General features: G+C 45.6%; 1 protein-coding gene across 7 annotated transcripts in view; it reads left to right on the top strand.

Moving 5' to 3' along the window:
• The window catches only part of RBM6 (RNA binding motif protein 6), a 144733-nt gene extending 138261 nt beyond the window's left edge, over positions 1–6472 (top strand). For all 7 annotated transcript variants that reach the window (XM_074403820.1, XM_074403819.1, XM_074403818.1 and 4 more), the window contains 2 exons: positions 4083–4215; positions 6231–6472. In XM_074403820.1, coding sequence (XP_074259921.1) covers positions 4083–4215; positions 6231–6356 — 259 coding nt within the window. In that variant the 3' untranslated portion in view covers positions 6357–6472. The remainder of the gene's footprint in view (positions 1–4082; positions 4216–6230) is intronic.
• The last annotated feature ends 7683 nt before the right edge of the window (positions 6473–14155 follow it).

The following is a 14155-nucleotide window of genomic DNA, read 5'->3' as shown; positions in this document are numbered from 1 at the left end:
CCTTACTTGTTTTAAATCAGCTAGTTCCCAAGTTGTAAGCCCAGAGTTACATAGAATTTATTGATAACCCACTGCATACAGGTATTGTGCTCAGTACAAGAAATACTCAGGTGAACAAGACATATATTATCCTTGAGTGAACACAGAATAGACAGGACTTAGGTGATGGTGTGTCTCATAGGGCAGACACAGAAATCAGTGGGGAAGGGAAGGGCATTTCAGGGAACTTCATACACCAGGGATACAAGACTTTATGAGGTGCTTGAGGAGTTGCAGATAGTTTGATGGTCCTGAACACTGTGGATACATTGTTGCGTGACCATAGATAAGCCTGGGCCAAAAGATACAGGCCAGTTCATGAAGTTCAAACACCTTCAACAGCATGCTAAGGCTTTATCTTAAAGGCAGTGGAAGGTCATAGAATAATTTAAAGCAGGATATTGACCTATCTTTGCATTTTGGAGAGATTACTAATTATGTAGAAGATGAGTTTATAGAGAGACTAATGCATTATGCAAATTCTGTAGTAATTCAAGTGAGAGATCATGATTGCCTGAGTGAAAGTCATGAGTCTAGAAAGGAAAGTGGCCTATAATCCCAACAAAGGGATGCTGAGGAAGGAGGAGGATCTCTTGAGCCCAGGAGTTGGAGGCCATGTTGGGCAACACACAGAGAAGGGAGACCTCACCTCCATTAGAAAAAAAAAGAAGGCCGGGCGCGGTGGCTCAAGCCTGTAATCCCAGCACTTTGGGAGGCCGAGGCGGGTGGATCACGAGGTCAAGAGATCGAGACCAGCCTGGTCAACATGGTGAAACCCCGTCTCTACTAAAAATACAAAAAATTAGCTGGGCATGGTGGCGCATGCCTGTAATCCCAGCTACTCAGGAGGCTGAGGCAGGAGAGTTGCCTGAACCCAGGAGGCGGAGGTTGCGGTGAGCCGAGATCGTGCCATTGCACTCCAGCCTGGGTTAACAAGAGCGAAACTCCGTCTCAAAAAAAAGAAAAGAAGTGTGGATTACAGATAGGTGTCAGATCCACCAGTCTTTGTAATCACCTAGGAAAAGGAAAAAGTCACTGATGAGGTCTCTGGTGTCTGTTGGATAGCTAGGAGAAGAAGAGACAGTAAAGGACTTGAAAAGGGAAATTTGGGTATAAGTGGGTACACGAGCAGGAGGAGCGGTGTAGTCCTTTATAGTCCTTTATAATGAGAGAAGTGAGCATGTCTCTATGTTGGTAAGCAAAAGAACCAGTTGTTAGAGGAGGCTATACCTGTGGGGAAAGGGAGATGATTGACAGAGCAAGGCCCCTGGTGGGGGTGGGCAGGGGGAGAGAGAGAGACGCACACACATAACTGGAAAACTTTTCATCTAAAATACTTTCTTACTGTGTAGAGTGAATCCTGATATTTTTATTTAAGACTAGTCTCTCTTCATTTTTATGAGTTGTTACAGTGGGACCATTTAATGTGACAGTCTTACTGGGTTATTCTCTGCAATTTGAAACACAGTGGACCAGGATAAGGTGAACGAGTCAGCCATGAGGAGGAAAGATACCTTGGCCTTGAGTCATCTGGGGACAAGACTTAGGTGGAATACAAAAAGAGGCTGTTCTCCATTCTTAGCACCCTTCATGCCATAATCTCCTGGCTCCTCTCCTTCCCAGTCACTTTTTCTGCTCCTCTTCCTTTTCTGGGTATATCCAGGTGTTCTTTAAGACTCTTCTTTCAGTGCTTCATTAGTCTTGCTGCTCCACCTCTTGACCTGGGCTTTCTAAGGTACCCATGGCCTCAACCACCACCGCAGTAAGAAAACCTCCTGTATTATTATTTCAGAGTAGCAGCATCATAGCATCACTGTCTACATGGTCTGATCCCATCTTATTCCTTTATCCCATGTCCAATTAGTGGCCAAATTCCTGATTTAATCTTGCCCCATGTCTTTGTTTTATGATACCATAGCAGAATACCACAGACTGGGTAATTTACAATGAACAAAAATTTATTTTAACTCATGCTTCTAGAGGTTAAGAGGTCCAAGACTGAGGAGCTGCATCTGGCTAGGGCCTTCTTGCTGTGTCATCCCATGCTGGAAAGTGAAAGAGCAAGAGAGCTTGGGCAAAAGGAGAGGTTGGGAGAAGGCTACCAGACTCCTCCTTTTATCAGGAACCCACTCCCACAATAACAGCATTAATCTATTTGTGAGGGCAGAGCCCTTATGACCTAATAACTTCCTAAAGTTTCACCTCTCAGCACTCTTGCATTGGGGATTATGTTTCTTTTTTTGGTGAGGGGAGACAAGAGTTTTGCTTTTGTTGCCCAGGCTGGAGTACAATGGTGCAATCTCGGCTCACTGCAACCTCCTCCTCCTGGGTTCAAGCAATTCTCATGTCTCAGCCTCTTGAGTAGCTGAGGCATGTACTGCCACGCCAGACTAATTTTGTATTTTTAGCAGAGACGGAGTTTCTCCATGTTGGTCATGCTGGTCTTGAACTCCTGACCTCAGGTGATCTGCCCGCCTTGGCCTCCCAAAATGCTGGGATTCCAGGTGTGAGCCACCGCACCCAGCCCGGGAATTACATTTCTAACACATGAACTTTGAAGGACACATTTATTTATTTATCTATCTATCTATCTATCCATCCATCCATCCATCCATCCATCCATCCATCCATCCATCCAAGTTGGCCACTCCTGGATAGGGACACATTTAAACCACAGCATCTCCCATTCTAATCCACATGCACACTGGACTCCTACTCCCAGTTTTTGTTCCCACTGTTCTTCAGTCCATTCTCTACCCTGGCACCAAAATGGCCTTTATAAAGAGAAATCTACTCTTATAACTTGTCTTTTTACAAACCATGTACCTTGACTCTGAGGAGGCCTTAGTCCTGAAGTTTGCCTGAAGATTGAGGTCTGGATACATGATTTAGTTCAAGGTGTTTTACAGTCCGACCCTATGCAGCCTTTTTTAATTTCTTTATTCTTTTTTTTTTTTTTTGGAGACAAAGTCTTACTCTGTCACCTAGGCTGGAGTGCAATGGCGCAGTCTTGGCTCACTGCAACCTCAATACCTCCCGGGTTCAAGCCATTATCTTTCCTCAGCCTCCCAAGTAGCTGGGGCTACAGGCATGTGTCAACTAATGTTTGTATTTTTAGTAGAGACGCGGTTTTGCCATGTTGGTCAGGCTGGTCTCGAACTCTTGATCTCAGGATCTGCCCACCTCCTAAAGTGTTGAGATTACACTGTACCTGGCCACCAAGTAGCCTTACCTTTGTCAGTTTCTACTACTGCTCTCTTGGACAAATTGTCTTTTGTGTCTCCTTGCTTGTGTCCTCCTTTTCTTTCACACTTTATATTTCACAGACTCCTCATTTCGAGATCCAATTCAGATGTATCCACCTGTTGAAATTCCTGTAATTTTCAGTGATGCCCCTTCAGAGTTTATGTTCCTTCTACTGTATTTCTATAGCAGACATCCACTGTTGCTACATTGATGGTTGAGCTCTCTTCAGTGTTATTTAAGCATCTCTTGACATAACTTTTGAGACCTTTCTTGTGAACAGGGCCAAATCTTGGTAGTCTGTGTACCCTACAACAAAGCGTAGATATCAGGTACTCGGAGTTATTATTTAATATGCTTACTTAATAAGAGGCCGATCTAAATCAAGAGGACAAAGATTTTATATTAGGCTTCTAAGCAGATTACCTTGAAAGTGATGGTGTTACGCGAGGTGAGGTGGCTCATGCCTGTAATCTCAGCACTTTCGGAGACCAAGGCATGCGGATCACTTGAGGTCAGGAGTTTGAGACCAGCCTGGCCAAAATGACAAAACCCTATCTCTACTAAAAAAAAAAAAAAAAAAAAAAAAAAAAATACAAAAATTAGCCAGATGTGGTGGCAGGTGCCTGTAATCCCAGCTAATCGGAAGGCTGAGGCAGGAGAATGGCTTGAACCTGGAGGCAGAGGTTGCACTAAGCCAAGATCAAGCCATTGCACTCAAGTCTGGGCAAAAAGAGCGAAACTCTGTCTCAAAAAAAAAAAAAAAAAAAAGAAAGTAACGGTGTCTGCTTCTTTTGCAGTGATCGTAAACAACTTGTTGATAAAGAAGATATTGATACTAGCAGCAAAGGAAGCTGTGTCCAACAGGCCACTGGCTGGAGGAAAGGGGCAGGCCTGGGATATGGCAATCCTGGATTGGCTTCATCAGAGGAGGTGAAATGGTTTCCATCTTTTTGGGGGTGACATGAACCTGTAATGTATTAACTTTCACTTTCTGGCCTACAGTGGTGCCTTTGCCATTTTGCTGGTCTTTTTCCACTGCTGGCATAGGACATGAGAGTTGAAGAACACGTCAGTCTTAAATACTGGGTTATAGCTTAGTAGGCTGGGCCCTTTGGAGTTTCGTTGGAGGAAGAGAAGGAAGGATTCGGAATGGATTTCCTCATCCTTTTACATGGAGTAAATAGTAGAGCAGTATCTGAGGCAGTTTGAGACTGAAGAATCGTTTGGTCAGAAGAACCAGGGAATCAGCAATGAAAGATACAAAGGCATCTCTGAGAGGGACTGTCAGTGGAGGTCTTTGGTGGCTAAAATTTAGGGAGCATGTAATTCTGTTTCCCATGAAGGACTTTGCCCTTCATATTTCAAGAAGAGCCTCTAGAAAAGGTGATAAATGGGAACATTACCCATTTAGTGTTGGCTTGGTTCTCCTCTGAAAATGCCAACCATAAGAGATAGGCTTATTTCTCTCCTACTGAGCTTCTCATCTCTGGCATTGAAGCCTCTATCTTTCAATAATAGCATCACCACCCAACTTACTCATCTGGGGTATTTGTTTAATTAAAGAAATATTCTTGGCCGGGCGCGGTGGCTCAAGCCTGTAATCCCAGCACTTTGGGAGGCCGAGACAGGTGGATCACAAGGTCAAGAGATCGAGACCATCCTGGTCAACATGGTGAAACCCCGTCTCTACTAAAAATACAAAAAATTAGCTGGGCATGGTGGCACGTGCCTGTAATCCCAGCTACTCAGGAGGCTGAGGCAGGAGAATTGCCTGAACCCAGGAGGCGGAGGTTGTGGTGAGCCGAGATTGCGCCATTGCACTCCAGTCTGGGTAACGAGAGCGAAACTCAGTCTCAAAAAAAAAAAAAAAAAAAGAAAAGAAAGAAAGAAATATTCTTAGCCGGGCGTGGTGGCTCAAGCCTGTAATCCCAGCACTTTGGGAGGCTGAGGCGGGTGGATCACGAGGTCAAGAGATCGAGACCATCCTGGTCAACATGGTGAAACCCCGTCTCTACTAAAGATACAAAAAATTAGCTGGGCATGGTGGCACATGCCTGTAATCCCAGCTACTCAGGAGGCTGAGGCGGGAGAATTGCTTGAACCCAGGAGGCGGAGGTTGCGGTGAGCCGAGATCGCGCCATTGCACTCTAGCCTGGGTAACAAGAGCGAAACTCCATCTCAAAAAAAAAAAAAAAAGAAATATTCTTTTTTTTTCTTTTTTGAGACTGAGTCTCACTCTGTTACCCAGAGTGGAGTGCAATGGCATGACCTCGGCTCACTGCAACCTCTGCCTCCTGGATTCAAGCAATTCTCCCACCTCAGCCTCCTGAATAGTTATATACAGGTGCATGCCACCACGCCCGACTACTTCTTGTCTTTTTAGTAGAGATGGGGTTTCACCACGTTGGCCAGGCTGGTCTAGAACTCCTGACCTCAAGCGATCTGCCCACCTCGGCCTCCCAGAGTGTTCAGATTATGGGTTTGAGCCACTGTACCCAGCTGAAAGATTCTTAAAAAAATTATCCTGCCAGGTGTGGTGGCTCATGTCTGTAATCCCAACACTGTGGGAGGTCAAGCTGGGCAGATCACTTGAGGTCAGAAGTTCCAGACCAGACTGGTCAACATGGCAAAACCCCGTCTCTACTAAAAATACAAAAATTAGCCGGGCGTGGTGGTAGGCGCCTTTAGTCCCAACTACTCAGAGACTGAGGCACGAGAATTGCTTGAACCTGAGAGGCAGACTTGCAGCAAGCCCAGATTACACCACTGCACTTCATCCTGGCCTGGGTGACAGAGCACAACTCTTTCTCAAAAAAAAAAAAAAAAAAAAAAAAAATTCTCCTATATACTGCTCCTTACTAGTCCAGAAATGCTTGTGGTCAAAGACCAGCACTGAGGCTAATTAATTAATAGGGCCCACTTCATAGTTTGTGTTTGTTTTACAGGCTGAAAGCCGGATGAGGGGCCCCAATGTTGGAGCCCCAGGAAGAACAAGCAAAAGACAGTCCAACGAGACTTACCGAGATGCTGTTCGAAGAGTCATGTTTGCTCGGTATAAAGAACTCGATTAAGAATGGAGACAGGTTCTGTGATATACAACCTCCTTGTTTTGTTTGTCTCTCCTTTTCTTTTGTTACTGTTCTTGCTGCTAGAACTTTTTTAAATAAACTTTTTTTCAATGTGACTATCTTTTTGTTAATTTTTTTTTTCCCCAGAGATGGGTGGGAGTGGGGCTACTGGCAGGAGGGATAGAGTACCTCACTTCAGGGTTATTTGAAGTTATGTTGTAATAGCAACTAGTGCTGCAGTAAACCCTAGAATACTGCCTACTGTCAGTATAAGTGAGTAGGTTGTAGTGACCTTTGAACTACAGCTTGTGGGTATGCTGTCAGACCAAAAAATTTATTTTCTTAATCTAATCAGCAAATACAGCATTTCGTTGTTTCTTTTATTTTTATAGTAACTGCTTAAGCTGAAACTATTTACTACTTATTAGATCTTCAAAATTCTTCTAATTCCCCGTTATGGTGGGGTTGGGGGAGGGGTGAGAACTGTTTTTCTGAGTGCCTGCTGGGTACTCCATGCTTCACACTTTGTGATTACAAGTTGACATAGTAAAGATCACCATTCCTCTCCAGGCACTGCCCAGCTCTTCTTTCCCTCCATTGCTAAAACTGTCCAAAGAGGTAGTTGAAATCTGCCCTCTTTCAAATCCTTCTCAACTTCCCCATTATCACCTCTACCATCTCCCAGTATTTGCTTCAAAAATGAGCGTTTTATTTGTTCGTTTGTTTGTATTTTGAGACAAGAGTCTCACTTTGTGGCCCAGGCTGGAGTGCAGTGGCACGATCACTACTTACTGGATCCTCAACCTCCTGGGCTCAAGTGATCCTCCTACCTTGGCCTCCCAAAGTTTTGGGATTACACACAGTGAGCCACAGGGTCCAGCCCAAAAGTGAGGCTTAAAAAAAAAAATTATTGCCGGGCGTGGTGGCTCAAGCCTGTAATCCCAGCACTTTGGGAGGCTGAGGCGGGTGGATCACGAGGTCGAGAGATCGAGACCATCCCGGTCAACATGGTGAAACCCCGTCTCTACTAAAAATACAAAAAATTAGCTGGGCGTGGTGGTGCGTGCCTGTAATCCCAGCTACTCGGGAGGCTGAGGCAGGAGAAATGCCTGAACCCAGGAGGCAGAGGTTGCAGTGAGCCGCGATCATGCCATTGCACTCCAGCCTGGGTAACAAGAGCGAAACTCCGTCTCAAAAAAAAAAGAAAAAAATTATTTGTGGTTAAAAGGACTATATATAAGGGTGGACACAGTGGCTCACACCCATAATCCCAGCACTTTGGGAGGCCAAGGCAGGTGGATCACCTGAGGTTAGGAGTTTTGAGACCAGCCTGGCCAATGTGGCGAAACACCATCTCTACTAAAAATACAAAAATTAGCCAGGTGTGGTGGTGCATGCCTGTAATCCCAGCTTGGGAGCTGAGGCAGGAGAATTGCTTGAACGTGGGAGGCAGAGGCTGCAGTGAGCCGAGATCATGTCGCTGCACTTCAGCTTGGGTGACAGCAAGACTCGTTCCTGGAAGGAAAAGGACTATATAACCTATAAGCCTATGTTTTTGTGTTGTTTTAAATTTTGCTCCATGCACGACCATGCCTAGCTAAGTTTTGTATTTCTTTTTTCTCCCAGCTACTCGGAAAAGTTTTGTAGAGATGGGGTTTCGTCATGTTGGCCAGGTTGGTTTCAAACTTCTGATCTCAAGTGATCTGCCCACCTTGGCCTCCCAAAGTTCTGGGATTACAAGCATGAGCCACCATGCCTGGCCCTGATAGCAAATATTTAAGCATATCCTTAGAATAATCCTATATGGCAGATGCACCTGAATGTATGTTCCTAAATAGAGAATCTGGGAATGACCAACTACTAGATCTTTGTTCCTTACCTACAATAAACATCTTAGCCCCCAGTCTATCACCTGGAACACAAGACATACAGGAGATTGAGGCCCTGAGTTTTGGGTCAAATGAATGTTGCCAGCTGGAGGTCATTACAGGGAGAGTATCATTAAGTGAATATGTTATATAAGCTACATGATGTTTGCAGGGGGTTGTGGTTTTCCAGCCCAGCCCACTACCACTAGGCCATGTGGATATGTTATCCAGCTGACACCACTGGACCATTTCTGTACCTAAGGTTCTCCTTTACAGCTTACTCACTAGGTTCTCTCCCCTGTATGTAAGCCCCTAATACTAGGTTGTGCAAAAATAATTGCAGTTTTTGCCATTAAAAGTAATAACCAAGCACGGTGGCACACACCTGTAATATCAGCACTTTGGGAAGCCAAGGCAGGTGCATCATGAGTTATGGGGTTCAAGACTAGCTTTACCAACATGGTGAAACCCCATCTCTATTAAAAAATACAAAAAATTAGCTGGATGGGCCGGGCGCGGTGGCTCAAGCCTGTAATCCCAGCACTTTGGGAGGCTGAGGCAGGTGAATCACGAGGTCAAGAGATCGAGACCATCCCAGTCAACATAGTGAAACCCCGTCTCTACTAAAAATAACAAAAAATTAGGCCGGGCGCGGTGGCTCAAGCCTGTAATCCCAGCACTTTGGGAGGCCGAGGCGGGTGGATCACGAGGTCGAGAGATCGAGACCATCCTGGTCAACGTGGTGAAACCCCGTCTCCACTAAAAATACAAAAAATTAGCTGGGCATAGTGGTGCGTGCCTGTAATCCCAGCTACTCAGGAGGCTGAGGCAGGAGAATTGCTTGAACCCAGGAGGCGGAGGTTGTAGTGAGCCGAGATCGCGCCATTGCACTCCAGCCTGGGTAACAAGAGCGAAACTCCGTCTCAAAAAAAAAAATAATAAAAAATAACAAAAAATTAGCTGGGCATAGTGGCACATGCCTGTAATCCCAGCTACTCAGGAGGCTGAGGCAGGAGAATTGCCTGAACCCAGGAGGCGGAGGTTGCGGTGAGCTGAGATCGCGCCATTGCACTCCAGCCAGGGTAACAAGAGCGAAACTCTGTCTCAAAAAAAAGAAAAAAAAAATAATTAGCTGGATGTGGTGGCACACACCTGTAATCCCAGCTACTCAAGAGGCTGAGGAAGGAGAATCACTTGAACCTGGGAGGCAGAGGTTGCATTGAACCAAGATCACACCACTGCACTCCAGCCTGGGCGATGGATCTCTTCAGCTTCTTGAACTTGGTTCCTTCCCTTGTTGAGGTTAATAGGGGTTCCATACAATACTTGGGTACTGATTAAAGTAGGAATGGGTGTGAAAACTGTCACCCTGTGATGTCCTTGGAAAGTTCCCTGAGGCTTTTGATGCCAGAGCAGAGATCTTGGGTAATTTTCTTCACTACTTATCCATAGAACCTGGCACAGGGCCTAATAACAGCACAACCACTCAATAAATAAATAAATAATGCTGAGCTCATACTTGTCGGTTTGAATTTTGATTGTATCTCTCACTTAGTTCATCAAAGCCCATCTTTGACAAAAGAAGTCATTTAGTTTCTTGGTAGAGTCAACAATTCTCCCATAAATCTTTTCTTCTTTATCTTCTAGAGCAATAGATTCTAGCCTAGAACCAAAACATGTGAACCAGTTTCTTCTTTTGCCAAGTGGTAGGAGATTTTTTTTTTTTTTTTTTTTTTGAGACTGAGTTTCGCTCTCGTTACCCAGGCTGCAGTGCAATGTCGCGATCTCGGCTCACCGCAACCTCTGCCTCCTGGGTTCAGGCAATTCTCCTGCCTCAGCCTCTTAAGTAGCTGGGATTACAGGCACGCGCCACCACGCCCAGCTAGTTTTTTGTATTTTTAGTAGAGACGGGGTTTCACTACGTTGACCAGGATGGTCTCGATCTCTCGACCTCGTGATCCACCCGCCTCGGCCTCCTAAAGTGCTGGGATTACAGGCTTGAGCCACCGCGCCCGGCCAGGAGATTTTTTTAAAGACATGATCATTTCATTAAAGAAGAGAACTTTTTTTTGACATTCAGAAACTAGAAAAGACTATCTTAAAGGACTATATTGAACATATGCGGCTTTATTTAAAACAAAAAGTAACTCACTCTGGTGTCTGTTTTTCTTACATCAGCTACCAGACAGGCCTTTGGCAACAGAGCTCTGGAGCTCGCAACAGGGCAATGTCCATAAGATCATCTACCAGAGATAATTTGGAGGATGGCACTTACCTCTGGTGAAATCCATCTTTTGCCAGGGACCTCTTCAAGTTTAAGAATTATTTTAGCCGGGCGAGGTGGCTCAAGCCTGTAATCCCAGCACTTTGGGAGGCCGAGGCGGGTGGATCACGAGGTCAAGAGATCGAGACCATCCTGGTCAACATGGTGAAACCCCGTCTCTACTAAAAATACTAAAAATTAGCTGGGCATGGTGGCGTGTGCCTGTAATCCCAGCTACTCAGGAGGCTGAGGCAGGAGAATTGCCTGAACCCAGGAGGCGGAGGTTGCGGTGAGCCGAGATCGCGCCATTGCACTCCAGCCTGGGCAACAAGAGCGAAACTCCGTCTCAAAAAAAAAAAAATAAATAAAAATAAAAAATAAATAAGAATTATTTTGCAGCCGGGCGCAGTGGCTCAAGCCTGTAATCCCAGCACTTTGGGAGGCCGAGGCGGGTGGATCACGAGGTCGAGAGATCGAGACCATCCTGGTCAACATGGTGAAACCCCGTCTCTACTAAAAATACAAAAAAATTAGCTGGGCATGGTGGCACGTGCCTGTAATCCCAGCTACTCAGGAGGCTGAGGCAGGAGAATTGCCTGAACCCAGGAGGCGGAGTTTGCGGTGAGCCGAGATCGCGCCATTGCACTCCAGCCTGGGTAACAAGAGCGAAACTCCGTCTCAAAAAAAAAAAAAAAAAAGAATTATTTTGCAGGCTGGGTGTCGTGGCTCATGCTTGTAATCTCAACGCTTTGAGAGGCTGAGGCAGGTGGATTGATTGAGCTCAGGAATTCAAGACCAGTCTGGAAACATGGTGAAACTCCATCCCTACTCAAAAAATACCAAAAATGAGCTGGGTGTGGTGGTGCACACCTGTGGTCTCAGCTAATTGGGAGGCTTAGGTGGGAGGTTCTCTTGACCCTAAGAGGGGAAAGTTGTAATGAGCCAAGATTGCAACACTGTACTCCAACCTGGGTGACAGAGTAAGACTCTATCTTAAAAAAAAAAAAAAAAGGCCGGGCGCGGTGGCTCAAGCCTGTAATCCCAGCACTTTGGGAGGCTAAGGCGGGTGGATCACGAGGTCGAGAGATCGAGACCATCCTGGTCAACATGGTGAAACCCCGTCTCTACTAAAAATACGAAAAACTAGCTGGGCATGGTGGCGCGTGCCTGTAATCCCAGCTACTCAGGAGGCTGAGACAGGAGAATTGCCTGAGCCCAGGAGGCGGAGGTTGCAGTGAGCCGAGGTCGCGCCATTGCACTCCAGCCTGGGTAACAAGAGCGAAACTCCGTCTCAAAAAAAAAAAAAAAAAAGTATTTTGTGGAATTTGTGAATAGTATATAGCTTTTATGACTAGTGATGAGCCCAGCTTAGCAAGCACCTCAGGAATACTCAAAGGTGCTTGTTGAACTGCTTTGGGGACAAGGCAGGCAACTGCTAGTGGCTATGAAGTCCAGTGGCTATGACATCATCTATGTTTAACTTTTACATTTTTTTTTTTGAGACGGAGCAGGAGTTTCGCTCGTTACCCAGGCTGGAGTGCAATGGCGCAATCTCGGCTCACCACAACCTCTGCCTCCTGGGTTCAGGCAATTCTCCTGCCTCAGCCTCCTGAGTAGCTCGGATTACAGGCATGCACCACCATGCCCAGCTACTTTTTTTTTTTTTTGTATTTTTAGTAGAGACGGGGTTTCACTATGTTGACCAGGATGGTCTCGATCTCTTGACCTCGTGATCCACCCGCCTCGGCCTCCCAAAGTGCTGGGATTACAGGTGTGAGCCACCGCGCCCGGCCTAACTTTTACATTTCATTAAATATTTGAATGCATGTACATTTTCTGATGTTTTGCATATATGCTTCCTCATAAATTGCATATATTTCCTCTCTACACACACACCGTATCTATTTCTACCTTTTTATCTATATACATATTGTGTATATGCCCATATATAGATATATACACTGACATTCTTCCAGTTATTCTTGAAAGATTTCTTACCCAGAGATAGAAGAGAATGGTATAGGCATAGTTTTCTGTAACTGGTATTTTCCTCTGGCTTGCCATGGTCTATTTTTTCAATGTTTATGTGTGACCTGAAAAATCAGTCTGGCCAGGTGTGGTGGCTCACACCTGTAATCCCAGCACTGTGGGAGGTGAAGGCAGGCAGATCACTTGAGGTCAGGAGTTAGAGACCAGCCTGGCCAACATGAAAACCCTGTCTCTACTAAAAATACAAAAATTAGCTGGGCATAGTGGCACGCACCTGTAATCCCAGCTACTTGGGAGGCTGAGGCAGGAGAATTGCTTGAACCCAAGGAGGCAGATGTTGCAGTGAGCCAAGACCATGCCATTGCACTCCAGCCTGGGCAGCAGAATGAGACTATCAAAACAAAACAAAAACAGAAAAAAATCAGTTCTACTAAAAATATATCTATAATGCCAGAGGGCAAGTTATGCTAACAATACATAGGAATACCACTATCTCACTGACTAGTCTCTGAAATAGCCCCCTGTGAATTTCCCAAGAAATCTTGCTTCTTTCTGCAACAAATGTTAATACTTTCAGCTTTGGCAGTAGATTGATTTGTTTAAGTATTTATTGGGTGTGCACCATGTTCCAAACACCACTGGAGGCACTGGGGATATAGTAGTGAACTAAACAGAGGAAAGTCCCTATCCTGGATTTTACACTCTAACGGTTGAGGACATGGACTCTGAAACTAAATTAGTTCATATCCTAGTTTCACCATTATTAGTTCTATGTGGTCTACTGTCTCTGTAAAACGAAGACATTGATGGCTTTGACTAGGACAACAATAGGGGCAGCTAAAACTGCTCAGACTCTAGATATCTTTAATATCTTGTCTCCTGGCGCTGGCTGGGAGGCGCCCGACACGGTGGCTCACGCCTGTAATCCCAGCACTGTGGGAGGTCAAGGCGGGCGAATCACCTGAGCTCAGGAGTTCGAGATCAGCCTAGCCAACATGGTGAAACCCCGTCTCTACTGAAAATACAAAAATTAGCTGGGTGTGGTGGCGCGTGTCCGTAATCAACGGCTACTCGGGAGGGTAAGGCAGGAGAATAACTTGAACCCGGGAGGCAGAGGTTGCAATGAGCTGAGACTGTAACATTATACTCAAGCCTGGGTAACAGGAGTGAAACTCCGTCTCAGAACAACAAACAAACAATAAGTAAAAATGTTTGCAAAGCATCTAGTGCAATGATCTAGCATCCAATAAAGCAATCACCTAATGTTCCTCTTTTTTATTTTCATTACTATTTTTTTGAGATGGAGTCTTGCTGTGTCGACCAGGCTGGAGTACGGCGGCGAAATCTCGTCTCACTGTAACCTCCGCCTCCCAGGTTCAAGAGATTCCCCTGCCTCACCCTCCTGAGTAGCCGTGATTACAGGTGCGCGCCACCACACCCAGCTAATTTTTGTATTTTCAGTAGAGACGGGGTTTCACCATGTTGGCTAGGCTGGTCTCGAACTCCTGAGCTCAGGTGATCCGCCCGCCTTGACCTCCCACAGTTCTGGGATTACAGGCATAAGCCACCGTGTCTGGCCCCTCCTTTTTATCTTTTAGAGACAGGTGCTCGCATTGTCCCCAGGCTGGAGTGCGGTGACGCGATCATGGCTCACTGTAGCCTCACCCTCTCTGGTCCAAGTG

The sequence above is a fragment of the Saimiri boliviensis genome, chromosome 8 (genome assembly GCF_048565385.1).
Source record: "Saimiri boliviensis isolate mSaiBol1 chromosome 8, mSaiBol1.pri, whole genome shotgun sequence".
Lineage (NCBI taxonomy): Eukaryota > Metazoa > Chordata > Mammalia > Primates > Cebidae > Saimiri > Saimiri boliviensis.
Note: the sequence above shows the minus strand (reverse complement) of the source record. Positions and strands in the feature narration are given on the sequence as shown.